The following is a 15,928-nucleotide window of genomic DNA, read 5'->3' on the forward strand; positions in this document are numbered from 1 at the left end:
ATATGGATTTCATCAAGGCGTTCGATAAGGTTCCCCACAATAGGCTATTGTACAAAATGCAGAAGATTGGAATTGTGGGAGATATAGCAGTTTGGGTCGGAAATTGGCTTGCTGAAAGAAGACAGAGGGTGGTAGTTGATGGGAAATGTTCATCCTGGAGACCAGTTACTAGTGGTGTACCGCAAGGGTCGGTGTTGGGTCCACTGCTGTTTGTGATTTTTATAAACGACCTGGATGAGGGCATAGAAGGATGGGTTAGTAAATTTGCAGACGACACTAAGGTCGGTGGAGTTGTGGATAGTGACGAAGGACGCTGTAGGTTGCACAGAGACATAGATAAGCTGCAGAGCTGGGCTGAGAGGTGGCAAATGGAGTTTAATGCAGACAAGTGTGAGGTGATGCACTTTGGTAGGAGTAACCAGAAGGCAAAGTACAGGGCTAATGGTAAGATTCTTAGCAGTGTAGATGAGCAGAGAGATCTCGGTGTCCATGTACACAGATCCTTGAAAGTTGCCACCCAGGTTGACAGAGCTGTTAAGAAGGCATACAGTGTTTTAGCTTTTATTAATAGAGGGATCGAGTTCCGGAACCAAGAGGTTATGGTGAAGCTGTACAAAACTCTGGTGCGGCCGCACTTGGAGTATTGTGTACAGTTCTGGTCACCGCATAATAAGAAGGATGTGGAAGCTTTGGAAAGGGTGCAGAGGAGATTTACTAGGATGTTGCCTGGTATGGAGGGAAGGTCTTACGAGGAAAGGCTGAGGGACTTGAGGTTGTTTTCGTTAGAGAGAAAGTTGAGAGGTGACTTAATTGAAACATATAAAATAATCAGAGGGTTAGATAGGGTGGATAGGGAGAGCCTTTTTCCTCGGGTGGTGACAGCGAGCATGAGGGGGCATAGCTTTAAATTGAGGGGTGAAAGATATTGGACAGATGTCAGAGGTAGTTTCTTTAGTCAGAATATTAAGGGAATGGAACGCTTTGCCTGTAATGGTAGTAGATTCGCCAACTTTAGGTACATTTAAGTCGTCATTGGACAAGCATATGGACATACATGGAATAGTGTAGGTTAGATGGGCTTCATATCGGTATGACAGGTCAGCACAAAATTGAGGGCCGAAGGGCCTGTACTGTGCTGTAATGTTCTATGTTCTATGAATGAGCTGAAAGAGCTTATGACTGCATGAGAAAAATCTATATGGGCCAAGTTGGATTGCACATCACAGATATCTCTGAAAAACAAACACTTGGCCAAAAGTTGAGAAAATTCAGTCAAAAGTCCTTTGCCAATTTAATATAAACATACTAACTTTCTTGTAAAAATGAAGCGTATCAAAAAAATGCAAGCTAATTCAATACATTAACTGGAATGAGAAGGTAGAATCCAAGTAGGAAGTGAATGATGAAATACCACTATAACATCAAAATTCAAGTGTACGTGAATTGAGTAACTTTGGATTTTTTCCTTCCATTATCACACATAAAAAGTATATTCTGTGAAACATGTTGTGAAAGCAAACTAGTTTTAGTCTTGTAACTTTTGTCTGCAAGAGTTTTGAGTCAGTGTGAACTGCTGGATGGTAGATTTGAGATCAACCTGCAACCAGCCATCTGATTTCACACAATGTCTACAGATTCCTCAGTTTCAAAATAAACACCACAGAATTTTATTAGTGTCAGATGAGAAGCAGTTTATTCTGGAATTACTCTACAGCAACAAACACAAGTGCAAATTTGACTGAAAACATGTACAAGCTAACACTAGCCAATCCCAAAATTTCATTCTGTTATGACAGACTCCAGAATGACAGGACTTGAAACACCTTCTCTAAAGCACATTAAAATTCCACAGCATATACCGGGACACAGTATCTTATTTTGCCCCATTTTTTCCCCTCATCACTTGTAAAAAGTTGAAGTAAAATTTTTTTTTTCAAAACTTTGTTGGAGTATTGTGGCAGGAAATTAAAATCATAAACCTCAGACCTTCATTTAATACCTGACTTTCACAAAGTTCCCACTAATTCCTGTTACACAGTATCCTGTATTGTTCAATAGAAGCTGTATTTTCAAAATGAAAAAATATGCAGCATTTTTTCAACATATTCAGATAATCTTAAAATACATCATTTTCTACAGCAAAAGATTAATTTACTTTCCAATGCATTTTACAGGCTCGTGAAAAAAAGGTCTAATTTGTTTAATATTTGTTAAAGACATTGTCCAGTTTGAGTACAATAATAAATATCTGCATGGACCCTTGGCAGCAGACTGCAGCATTTACAAAACATACTTTCAATTACAATTTTTGTTAGCTCTGACATACTGTCTATCCAGCTCTGTGAAACAAGGTACTGCCTCTCAACACCATCTGAGATTGCATTCTAATCTTTCATCATTCCTTCTTCAGTTAAAACGGACTTTAAGATGTTAATTTGAACTAAAACTTGAGAATAAAATCTATTGAGATGACTTATAAATTCAGAGAAGATACTGTAAGATTACAGTAATTCTGAATTGAAGTCAATAAATCCGAACAAAAAAATACTCCAACTATATATATATATATATTATATACTCCATATAATATACATATTTTAAAAGCACCTTCTTTCATATGCCCCTACTACTTAAATAGGCTTGCCAAATGAAGTAAACAGAAAACAGCATACACCAAATGCTATTGTGACCCCCTCAGTACATCAAAACTCTACAAAGCGATTTGTTTGAAATCTTTTTAACCTAGCAATACATCAACAAACTTGCATCTGGCACTAAAACAAGGTCATAGCTTTGGGTTGTTATAGTAAGCTCTTCATGCTAATTTTTTTCAGAGATAAATCTAACAAGTATAACTGCTAACAGCTACCTTATTCTAAACAGTAACACCAAAAGGTGCAGAAACACAGATACTGTGAATAAAAGCATAACTTCAAGTATATAAGAGATAACACAACTTGCCACATAGGATATTATACTGTATCAAACAGCTGATCAAACAGAATATGAAAAGTAGGCATATACAGAAATCTAGCAAGGAACTGACACATTCTAATCAGATACATATCCTCAGCAGAGGAAATGCATCCTATTTAAAGTAGCTGCATGATCGTTTTGAGCAACTTCATTCCCATTTTCGTTACAACTTGTTTTGTAAAAATGCCAAACACCATGACCTTGGGAACAGGCGTAATAACTTGGTGTTCATGTCATGCTTTGACATTAATATTCCTGCTGCTTACCATATGAGACTGCTTTTCTTTCCTGAACTCAAAGTCCAGGGATTCTTTACATATATTACTAGTTTCTGGACTTCAACTTTTATTCCCAGGTAACACAGGTATGCAATAATTTATTTGTCTTGCAATAAATATTATCAATAGACATCTTCCCTCACCTATTCGGGAAAACTTGTTTAATATTGAATGAGTAACTAGGAATAAAGCATGTCAACTGCTTTCAGAGTTCTGATCCATTTCAACTCTGCCTGTAGCCATTAAACATTGTAAATGCATTTGTCATCAGTCCATGCAAGTAGAGCTGAGAAATAACATTGCTATGTGTGATGTACAGCAGTTGTACCCATTTAAAGCCAGAAACCTGGCATAATGGAAACAAGATTTTGTTTTTATTCACTACAGTCTTAGGACATGATCAATATTTATTTGAAAGGAATAAACACAATCCCACTTTGAGGCCGTGAAGGGTCAAAGTACATGCTACAAACAATTTAAATTGTGGACAGCAAAATCACAATCCTTGCTTGGCTAATGCAGCAGTAACATCATCAGCAAGTGTGGCCAGTTGTGGTGATTCCATTAGATTGATGCTGCCAGAAGACGAGACATTGCTCAGCCTATGAGGAGTCGTGGCGCCAGATCGTCCTGGTGACTGAGTGATGATATCAGCTCCATGGTCCACACGAGCCTTGGCATTCTCACGAAAGCTAAGCTTATGACTTTCAATCTGTTGAGAAAACAAAGAGCAAATGCAGATCACTGGTGGAAATGGTAAGCGTCAGAAGGAAGGAAATTACAATGTGACATTCCGTGATACTATAGAGATTTTAATTTTGGTACAAAACACATTACTATAGGATGATTTTTTTTTTTCTCAGGGTTTCCAGATGCCATGAATGTAGCCAAATTATCAAATTACACTTCTAGCATGCAAAACTGGGGGCATTAATGATTAGGATGTACATTCAAGTTCAAATATTGAAATAGATCAAAATACATCTGTTGCCGAATTACAAGAAATTCTACACAGTTAAAGGCTTTAAGGAAGGAATAGCTTAGTGGTTTTGATGATGGACTAGTAATCATGAATCCCAAGTAATGTTTTGGTGTATCTGTGCTCAAATCACACCACAACAGATGATGGAACTACAATTAGAAGTGTTAACAATTACTTTGAAAACAGTGTCAATTGTCATAAAAACCTATTTGATTTACTAATGTCCTTCGCAGAAGTATATTTGCCACCCTCTTCTGGTCTGGCCCACATGTGACTCCTGATCCACAGCAAAGTGGTTGACACCACTGCCCTCTGAAATGGCCTTCCAAGCTATTCCAGCAGTTGTATCAGCCACTAGAACATCTTCATAGAAAAGGACCAACCAGATGCACTGCCCGAATTTGACTGAGGCACTGGAAATTACAATGGCAAGCTTTGTCCTGTCAACCCTGGACCTCTTGACCAGCATTTGGGGGCTAGTGGCAAAATTGGGATTGCTGTTTCACAGACTAGTCGATCAACAACCTGGCAGTCCTATTCACGAATTCATACCTTATACAATGCCCCAGTCACCAGCACCACCATTTCTGGATATGTTTTGTCTCACTGGCAGGACAGGTCCTGCAAAAATCACTACACAATGGAATACAATCAGGTGGGTGGTGCCCTGGGAGTCCTCAACACTGCTCCAGACCCCAAGGCGACTCGTGGCATCAAGTCAAAATTGAGTGAGGAGAACTCCGGCTGAATACCAGGTATATTCTCCTCTTCGGCTGATGAATCAGTCCTCCTCCATGGTGAGCAACACTTTGAAGAAACACTGAGGCCGGCAAGGTCACAGAATGTACTCCGAGTACAGGACTTCAGGGTCCACCACCACCAGTGGCTTGGCAGTGCTATAACTGACCGAGCCAGCTGAGTCCTCTGGACATAGTTGCTAGACTGGGTCTGAAGCAGGTGGTGAGGGAACTAAATGAGGGAAAAATGTACTTACTCCATCCTCATCCATCTGCTCGCCACAGATGCAGCGTCCATGATGGCATTGGTAAAAGCGATCACCACGCAGTTTGCGTGGAGGTGAAGTCTCATCTTCACGTCAAAAATATCCTATATCATGTTGTGTGGCACTTTTACTGTGCTAAATGAGACACTTCAAAAACATCCAGCAACTCAAGACTGGGAATCCCTGGGGTGCTGAGGGCCTTCTTCATCAGCAGAATCGTACTGTAACACAACCAGCAACCTCATGGTCTGGCATATACCTCACTGTTATTCTGTATTATTATGACATATTATTGATTATATTAATGCTGATTTGATGTTTTAACTTATTTTACTAAAGGTATATAGCCAGCCATCAAACTGAGCATATCCTGATGAATATAAAGTCATTGTAGAAATAGATACCTCACGTTCAGATGAGTGAACAGAAAGAAAACATGAAGTTGAACCTGACCCAATGACGCTGAAGAAACACAAGACTGCAGAAATGTTACAAAGTATTCATTCCATCAAGTAATAACCAAATTATGCCATTAACCATAACTTTTATTGCCCATTTCCATTCCTACCTTTACGTTTCCACCGCCTGGAGTGTGACGTGTATTATCAAGTGAGCCAACCTTAGATTGAGCTTTTTCCTTAAAATCCAGTTTCTGACTTTCAATTCTAACATGGCCTCCACCTACACAAAGGTAATGAATTGTACTTTGAAATACATTGTAAATAAAAATGAATAATAATGCTTGTGTCCAAGCTCAGACAAGAAGTAATGAGCAATAGTCCATACCTGGCCGATAGTGAATGTTGCTGAAAGAGCCACACTTTGACGTTATGTGACTCACATCTATTTTCTTAGTAACAATTTGCACCTGAAGAATATGAGAATAACGTTTAAGTTTCAACAGAAAGCCATCAATTAACCTTTGATGACTACAATCAAATGTTCAAGTAGCAGATTTACCATCCTTTTGATTTATTGGAGAAGTAATTTTTGAAAATTCTGCAGTTACTTGTATTTGAATTGTACTTACGGACCAGTTAGTTTAATTTTGGAGTTAGGAAAATATCAAGTAACAATCTTTTGGCAAAACATTCATGATTATGTGAAAAAGAAGTTGTTTTACTTTGGAAGACTCGGCATGGATTTATAGGAGATTCTTGTTTAATGTTTTTTTTTTCCTCCCCCTGCAAGAGGTACAGAGAGCATCCATGAAAAACAAGGCTGTGTGTGTGTGTTGGACTTTCAATACAGTGCCACTCAACAGACCAGTATAGCAAGTTATAAATTATTAGGTAAAAAGGATAACTGATGTGGATATGAAATTAGCTGAGTGATAGGATATAGTGTTTTTGCAAACAATTACTTTTCAGGTTACAGGAAAGCTTGTAGTGTGGTTCTCCAAGGGTCAGTATCGGCACCCTTGCTTTTCATGATGTGTTAGTGATCTAGATGTTGGTAAAGGTGACAGGTGAGGTTCAATGCAGAGAAATGAGATGTGATACATTTTGGTACAGAAGTCAAAGGAAGACGTCACAAAATAAAGAGTGCAAATCTGAACAGTATGCAGGAGCCGAGAGATCTGGATAACTATATGAATATATCATTAATAGTAGTAGGACAGGTAGAGAGAGTTGTTTAAAAAAATACAAAGTAATCTAGGCTTTAGTAATAGCAGTATAGAGTACAAGAGTAGTGAAGTTGCACAGAACTTATAAAAGATACTGGTTAGACCTCAGCTGAAACATTCTACACAGTTTTGCATGCCACTGTATAAAGACACACCACAGATGCATTGAAGCAAGTGCAAAACAGGTTTACAAGACTGGTCCTAGTGATGAGAAACTTCAGTTACAGATGCTCTCAAAATCATGAGGGATGTGGACCGATTAGATAATGATAAATTGTTCCTGCTGGTAGAAGGACTGGCAACCAGATGGCACAATTTTAAGATAACCAAGTGTGAAGCTGGATGAACACAGCAGGCCAAGCAGCATCTCAGGAGCACAAAAGCTGACGTTTTGGGCTTAGACCCTTCAGAAATGTCAGCTTTTGTGGTCCTGAGATGCTGCTTGGCCTGCTGTGTTCATCCAGCTTCACACTTTGTTATCTTGGATTCTCCAGCATCTGCAGTTCCCATTATTTCTGACACAATTTTAAAGTCTTTTGTAAAGAAGTAAATGTGAAGCAGGACAAAAACATTTCTCACAATGAGTGGTTTAGGTTTGGAATGAACTGCTACGAAGTGTGATCGAAGTATTCAACAGGGAATTATATGATTATTTAAATACAAACAACATACCCGGCTATCCAAAAAGGCAGGGAATTGGCACTGAGTCAAAATGTTCGGAGTGCCAATGGTGATAAAATGGGCCGTATGGCCTTCTTCGACACCTGGACAATTCTGACATTCTACTTAGCAATTTGTGGGGTTCCAAAATTTGCATCATATATTTTTAAAGACACAGGGTTTTCAAGCACTTAAAGGATTCATGCATGATTAAAACATCTCTCCTGGGTTCAGGCAGCAAGCATTAAGAGAATGTCTATGCCAGATTATTATTTTCCAGAAGTAAAAATAGTTCTAATTTGAAATTTTGTGGGAAAGCACAGTTAAGGAATGCGGCACACTCCCCAGAGAGTTTCAATGCCAAACATTGAGGATGGGCAATGCTCCAGTTAATGGCAATGCGAAACTCTTTCTACACTGATTGACCCAGAATATTTCTGTCATTGAGCCAAATTATACATTACCTGCAGCCATTTGCAACTTCCCAATTTAGTTGAATTTAAAGAAATCATGTACTAAAGTATCTAACTGTAATTGTAAATATCATCTTTTCAGCAACCACTGATCAATGGTAGGGAATGGAGATTGTCATCTTCACTAAATTTCAGCTCAGCTAACCAGATGATAAAAACAGCAATCTGAGGAATTTATGCTATTTAACCTCTATTAATACTTAAATTAAAAATAACAACTTGTTATTATGCTACATGCAACTAAAAGACAAGTTAAATAGAGGTTAGAATTATATGCTACTTGTGAAAATAACACAAGACAAAGCAAGAGAGTGGGCTTATTATTTATCATTGTGTATGCCTGAGCAATGGTATGGTGAGAGGAGAGGACAAAAAGGGACATCTCGCTGTTCAAGACATTTAAGACAGCTGTAATTTAACAATCCAAAATAATGTCATTTTTGAGACCATCTCGGAAATGTGATTCCAGAATATACAGACTTTTCGAAAATTCTGAGTGAGGGTAAAAGTATTCTCCCACCTACCCCACACCCCCAACCAAGACATCATCTTCCTTAGCTCCTGAAACTCTACCAGATTTCAAGGGGAAAAAAAGATTCCAACTATGAAGTTTTTATTTTCAGATCAATATTTTTGTTAGTGGATTTAACTAAAACTCAGCAGTCTTGACTCATTTCAGAAAGCTGTTATTTTATTGACATGTATTGTGTTGGCTGATCCTGAGTTCTGGGAATTATGCAATCTTTTTCAAGACAGATGAACTATCATCGCTGTCACAAACAAAATCTAACTATTAATTTAAAGCCTTGTCTTATTGATAAATCAACTATTCTTTTGTTGTTCTGACAGATATAACATTTGTTACAAGGCTTTTAAAGTGTTCAACAACACCCCCCCCACCCCGCTTATTTGAGCAAAACTCATTAAAATGATTATGACATGTTTCAGTCATTAATTCAGTCAAGTAGCAGTTAAATACAAAGTCATTTGACAAACCATGCTAGATAGAAAACATAGTTGTGCAGTAATTTCATTAGCATAAACAGGATTGGAAAATTACTTCCTTAGACAAATGACTACCAGCATCTTAAACAAAAAGGAGGCCTAGTGGTATTATTGCTCACAATTAAAGCCAGAGCCCCAGGCAATATTTTGGGGACCAGGTTCAAATCCCAGTATGGAATTCAATAAAATAATCTGGATTTAAGCATCCAAAACATATCTAATTGTCAGAAGAAAAAAAAAAAAAATCGCTGATTCATTAATGTCCTTTTGGGAAAGAAATCTGCCATCCCTGCTTTGTCTGAAATGTATGCAACTCCAGATTCACAGCAACGTGGTTGACACTTTGCTACCCTCAATAATTAGAAATGGACAATAAATGCTTGCTACTGAAGCCCACATCCCATTAATGAATTTTAAAAAAATTGTTATTGCTGTGAAGTATGTTTTCATTAGTCACGATGGTAAATGCAGTTACACGTGATAAGACAGTTTAAGATTAAATGGTGGAAACACAAATACACAACAGTATAACTATAATTTAGCTCTTTAACACTGATGTATGCACTCAAAGTGGTGAAAATTAGAGACAACATTTCACTTTTAAGTGGCTATTACTTCAATATGGCAATTTATGTGATTTTTATTCAACAATGTATTTTAAAAGAAAAAAAAAACTTTTATTTTGGCAGTATTGAAGAAGGGTGGATGGTGCCCTCAATGCTCCTGGAAACCAAAACATCTCTTGCACCTTGAGGGTGGGATTTGCCTGAGATTAGGAATGAAGCACATGGAAAACAGACTGCAAACTCTTGTCTTACCACTAGATATTAAAGAAAATAGCAGGAGGACTCATACTTTACTATAGAGAAAGGAGCTAGCTGTTTGTTGAGTAGTTCGGCCTTTTTTCTAAATCTTAAATTTTAACATACTACATATATTGATGATAAAGCGAATATATATAGAAGTCATCAAGTAAGGGAATAATACATAGAAATGATTAAAATTGATTAAGGATGACAGTTCAGGTGATCTTTTAAGGTTTCAGCACACGAGAGTTGGGCATCGTTGTGCTCCTAAGCAAACACATCTGCAGTGTCTGAAGTTCAAGATGATTTCAGGTTCTGTGCTGGCAGGTGAATGACAGACACTGCAATGCTTCAGGGAGGGAGAATGTTACTTAAAGTCCTTTTACTGGGAAGTAGTCAAACTACTTCGGACAGGGTCTGATTTAGATAGTGGTCAGGGACAGAAGGATGTCCTGAAAGGAGACCAAAGTGTCAGCCTTTGTAATTGTCCAATAGGTCTGATGTTCTCACACCATGTTTGGCTGACAGCAGGGTGGATGAACAAACCGATCATGGCACATGATACAGGAAGGTGGTGGGGGTGGGGGGATGTGGGATGGTGAGCAATAAGAACTGAATTAACACGTGGTGATAGTATAGTGAGGGTGTAAATCCATTCTCTGCAGCAAATTACATAAGTGCAGACAGCTCATTGCCAGAGTTTAGGATATTTGGTCAGGGTTGGATAGCAACTTTCAGGGCAAGGATTCGTTGTCCATATAGGGACCAATGACATAGATGGAAGCAGGAATGTGGCGATGCACAGAGCTTGAGAAGATCAGCATGGAATTCAAAAGCAGTACCTCACAAGATTATGATTTCTGGTTTGTTGCCTGAGTCGCATGCAAACCAACATGGGATACATAAAATTAGAGAGATAAATAAGCAGTTCAAAGACTGGTGTGGGAGAAGTGCATTCTGGTATCACTTGTAGAGAATATGGAGCTTGTACCATCAGTACAGTCTATAGCTGAAACGTGCCACAGCCAGTTTTATTGGGAAGTAGTGAGGGACCAAATGTGAAAAGGTGTGATTCAACAAAGAACTGAAATAAAGTCAGAAGGGAAAACAGAAATATGGGAAATTAAGGTTAGTAAAGAGCAGGAGGCGGTAGAAAGGAAAAAAAAGACACTAGGAAGTTATGAGCAATAAATGTTGCAAAGATAACAAACGGACAAAACCAAATGCTCTGTACCTGAATGTGCATGGCATCCATAAAGCAACTGAATTGATAGCACATTTAGCAATTAATAAATAGTATCTGATAGCTGTCACAGAGCCACAGCTTCAACATGACAGGGATTGGATCTTGAATATTTAGGGGTAAACGACATTCAAGGAAAATAGGGAAGGTGGAGGAGTAACAATGTAATTCAAGAATGAACTATGCAGTAATTAGAGGTGACTTGGTTCAAGAAATCACAATGTAGAATCAATTTGACTGGATACGACGAATAGTAGGCAAAGGAAGTCACTAGTTGGAGTGGTCTACAGATTCTCTAAATGGTAACCACAAGATGGGACAAAATATACAAGAGGAAAGACTAAAATGAAACCAAGAACTAGAGATGATGGAAATATGAAACTAAAATTGAAATTGATGGAGAAACTCAACAGATCTGGCAGCATTTGTGGCAAGCAAGCACAGGCAATATTTTGGGTACATTGCCCCATGTTCAGACCTCTAGGGGTTTCTTTTACAGTTCATTCCAATCCATTTTCTCTTTTTTTTGAATATTTTCTTTCTCAGTGTTTTTCACAGGATCTTAAACTTCTGATAGTTGCAGCTTCTGATATTACTTACATCCTTAACTCACGTGTACTTATTGTTCTTTAAAGCCAATCAATCCATTTACTCCCTGTCGCAGTTTCCCCTTCGATCATTGGGCTGTTCTATTTTCTGCTAAAGTCCATGACTTGGATGCCAAGTAGGATCAAACAGAAAATCCTCATGGTCACCAAAGGTCCAATTGTCACTTTTATTTTTCTGTGTTATCATTCAGACACAGTGCAAAGAAGTTCCAATTTTCATTTTTACATTGGCTTTAACAGGTGTGTGTGCACACATGCCATAGACAAATGACAGAGCAATCAAAGCAGATTAGAAACCCCTTACTCTACCTTCGAGGCAACTGATATTTAGGTGGCACAATGCTACCAAACAGTAGATGATAGAAGTAGGATGTCAATTATGTGCATGAAGTATGATGGTAGTTAAATAAGAAGATGGTGCTGGTGTAAGTATGCAGTTACCCTTTTAATCCAAGAAAATCAACTGCAAGATCAGGGACAGTTTATTTTTTTTTAAAATGATGGTGAAACAGTTATTGATAGCCGGGTGAAAGTCTTTAACACAGTCAAAGTTGTGGTCATTTCACCTATCTCTGAATATGCATAACGGCAAAAGTAGAACAGGTAACAACCTATTTTGAAGATGGTCCTCATCACCAAGTGTAAAATTCCATAGCAGAAAGAGAAGCAACTTTTAGTAGTTAATATTAATCTCTAGGCTACACAAATTGGTCCCTTAAAAAATCTATGATGCTCTATGAATCTAGAGCATATTGCACCTAAATGCCAACTCTGGAATCAGTAATGGCAGATTTTTCTATGAAAATTTTATCCCTATTAAAACTGCTGTTGTGAAAGGAGGTTTGAGCGTAGAGTTCTCAAATTCATTCCTATTAAGTAAACATTGCTGAACATGATTCAGTTGCAGGTATTGAAAAATCCACATAGCACTACTTACAAGTGTATTCTGTGACAGCAAATTTGGAACAAAACAATTGCCCATCTTAAACTTCTGGATCATATCATTTTTGGGAACTATTTTGAAATGAAACCGAGCTGGGAACAATATTCCTAAACATTTATGCATGTGCTTGATAAATGTCTGGTGTGCAAAGAAAATGTCTCCCTTTTTGCTTATTTATCAGATGCCTTCCTGTGGATCATGCAGTCTACATCCTCTGTTTCAGTTCTGAAACTTGAGCCTTTCTTGTTCTTCCTTCAAATTTCCTTACACCGCTGATCCTGCTGATCGCCTAATTCAAACTTCACCTTCATTTCTCTCCTTTTCATAGAGCATCATAGAATAGCTACAAAAAGAGAGGAGGCCATGTGGTTCATTAAGTCTGCAGTTTGCCTTTTCTGAAGATATTTAACTGTTCCCACTGCCTGACCCTTTACCCCAGAACTGGAAGTATCTTAGTGCTTAAAAGTGCTTGCACAATTCCTGTGAAATCTCTGACTGAATTGACTTCTACCAATAAAGTCTGAATTATTTTAGTTATCCTTTTTCTCTTCACAGTGAATGAAATGCTGAAGTGAATTCCAATGATGAGTGCATTTAATAATGTTGAATGCATAATGGGTTATAATACTGTGATTTCCATTTTTAACACCAAAGTGGATTCAGGATGTGTACAATTTAGTTAGAGCTGGGACTTGCAACAGATTGCTGACCAATCCAAATCGTACAACTATGTGAATTCACAATGAATGGGACAGGGACAGGAGGCATTATTCATGAATTTTCAGTGATTACTTATGAATTTTCAGTGGAATTATCTAGAACTTAACATTGCTGCAACATGATTAAGTTAAAAATTGAAGTTTCAAAAGAAAAATGTGCACACTATCTGATGAAAACAAATTGAATTATTCTGAAATGAGAAGGAAAGCTTAGTATGACAAACAATGAATGACACAAAAAGTTAACAGACAGATGCAGTTGGCATTTATTTAATTCCTCTTAGTGACTAGTCCGTCATCCACATTACTGCTCAATAGTAAATCAAAGCATATGCAGCCTAGAACAATAAAGGACATGATCGACAAAATGTGATGGTAGCTGCCTGATTAAGCATGTCTATTAATAAATTCAGAACTCTCTGTTAGTGCTGCCCATGCGGAGTTGGTGGGTATATTTTCAAACAACATTCGGTGTCGAAGGACATCACAGATTAAGAAAACTCCTTTTCTACTGGTGCTTTGCAAATTAAAAGCTTTTTATAAAAATCAGAAGTGATTCATTTCTTTCAGCAAGTGTTCTTCCATCTGTACCTTGAATTTTAGCCCTTTACTATTTTGGAAGCTGACAGGAATGATTTAGAATGAAGGTGCAATTAATAAAAATTATCCCAAGGAAATTGCACACATGAAGGAGGTTTGAAATCCATGGAGGGACAGAGGTGGTGTTAGGAGTTTAGCACTAAGTGGTGCTCAGGGAAACTCTAATTTACAGGAAAGAAGTTTCTGGAAAAGGTCTTTAAAAACACTCTCTGATGAAGGGTCTAGGCCCAAAACGTCAGCTTTTTTGCTCCTGCGATGCTGCTTGGCCTGCTGTGTTCATCCAGCTCCACACTTTGTTATCAAATGTTTTAAACAGGTTCAAGAGAAACACTTGGATTTTTATAATAAAGAGGAACCAAGTGATGCAATGTGCAAATCTGTAAGAAAAAAAAAATTGCTTCCTAAAAGTTTTATATATTTAATATGTTTACGTTACCATTTCTGGAAGAATTAATGAAGAAACTGGAAAGAACAATATAGACAATAAAAACTATATAATTCGACAATGCGTAAAACATTCATTTTGCATTCGTCATACTTAACCCGATCTTTAAATAGATTGCATAATTTTAAAAACCAAATGCATTTAAGACATCTGATCTACCAAAAGTGAAATAATTCACAATTATTTGTTAGTTGGCGGGTATGAGTAGACAGGATAATTTAAAAAAAACACAGCTGTTATTGTTGCTGGAAACAAATACTCATTCCCAAATATTGATTGCACAGTATATCTTTGTTACTATCTCTAAACTGTAACAATCAGAATGTGATTAGGCATAGCTGCACTTAATGTGGACAACATAAAACACATCAGCGCCTATCTATTGTTTTCAAAAGTCAAATAAACAGCCCATAATAACATCTCAATGTATGAAATGATGCAAAGAAAAAGCATTATTTTGACCAAAATGACAAGCAAGCAATATTGCATGTTTTCTTGTTAAGCATTTTATACAGTTATTACAGAATTTGTCAAATAAATTTTCAGTTTTAAAAGTAAGGAAGTGACTCACGTTTCCAACCAGGGGAGAATAACGTACGTTGTCCAGCGAGCCACATTTTGGCTGAATATGGCTAAAATCAGGTTTTACATTTGCTATATGTACCTGGAAATGATAGGCACTTTACCAATCAATATCTACACACTAGTCAATCAGTGACAAGATGCCCACTGTATATAATATTAGATACATACTGTTAAACATTATAAAAATGAATTTGATTTCCAATTTTTTGTTAAATGCTTTAATCTCAATTGGGCTAAGAAAATATTTGACTATATTAAAAGCCACTAGTAGTTGGCAAGTGGCTTCGAGTGATTATTTCTGCAGTTCAAACACAAACTTTTGTTCGAGAAAATCATTTCAAGAATGTGAAATTACCATTGCTCAAAGCATTGAGATAAAGTTTCATTTTAAAGATCATTACATATCAAAATTAATATGTGCTCACATTTATAATGCAATGAACTGTCTAACAATGATATTCTAAACCAATAGCACAGGTTTTAAAAAATATCACACCTTGCTTTTAAACATATATTTACGCAAGTAATTGATTTTAGCCATGAAACCTACACAAACAGCTTGTTCAATGATGTTGTAAAAATCAAATTAAATAAAAAGAAAATGCAGCATAAAAAGCTTCATGTGCGAATATAAGACAGCAATTAAGCTACCAAATTGATACACATAAACATGCGTGCGCGCGCACACACATACTCAATTGTGTCCTTAAGCAAGCAATACTTAACAGACATTGGGGCATAATGTTTTAGTTTGCTGCGACAAATTAGAATCTAAAAGCTGACTGGTCTACAAATAATTCCTTTGTGCTTTGGAATTCTAATACAACAGTTGATTTGATTAGGGCACAGATACTAATTTTACAATGCAACATAACTTCCCAACTTCTTGTTCAATGTTGTCCAGTAAGTGATCCAATAGAAGATTTAGGTGAGAAATCATAGCTCACCATTTTTCTCATCCTACTCATAGCAGCA

At 37.2% G+C, this 15,928-nt stretch overlaps 1 protein-coding gene across 30 annotated transcripts in view; it reads right to left on the reverse strand.

The window, feature by feature from the left end:
- Nucleotides 1-1,673: 1,673 nt before the first annotated feature.
- The window catches only part of LOC125454137 (microtubule-associated protein 2-like), a 245,952-nt gene continuing 231,697 nt past the window's right edge, over nucleotides 1,674-15,928 (reverse strand). For 29 of the 30 annotated variants that reach the window (XM_048534559.2, XM_048534589.2, XM_048534586.2 and 26 more), the window contains 4 exons: nucleotides 14,940-15,032; nucleotides 6,026-6,107; nucleotides 5,808-5,920; nucleotides 1,674-3,966 (listed from right to left, as the gene is read on the reverse strand). In XM_048534559.2, coding sequence (XP_048390516.2) covers nucleotides 3,751-3,966; nucleotides 5,808-5,920; nucleotides 6,026-6,107; nucleotides 14,940-15,032 — 504 coding nt within the window. In that variant the 3' untranslated portion in view covers nucleotides 1,674-3,750. The remainder of the gene's footprint in view (nucleotides 3,967-5,807; nucleotides 5,921-6,025; nucleotides 6,108-14,939; nucleotides 15,033-15,928) is intronic. The other variant, XM_048534567.2, reaches the window with a different exon arrangement.

This window comes from Stegostoma tigrinum, chromosome 7, assembly GCF_030684315.1.
Source record: "Stegostoma tigrinum isolate sSteTig4 chromosome 7, sSteTig4.hap1, whole genome shotgun sequence".
In the NCBI taxonomy this organism is placed as follows: domain Eukaryota; kingdom Metazoa; phylum Chordata; class Chondrichthyes; order Orectolobiformes; family Stegostomatidae; genus Stegostoma; species Stegostoma tigrinum.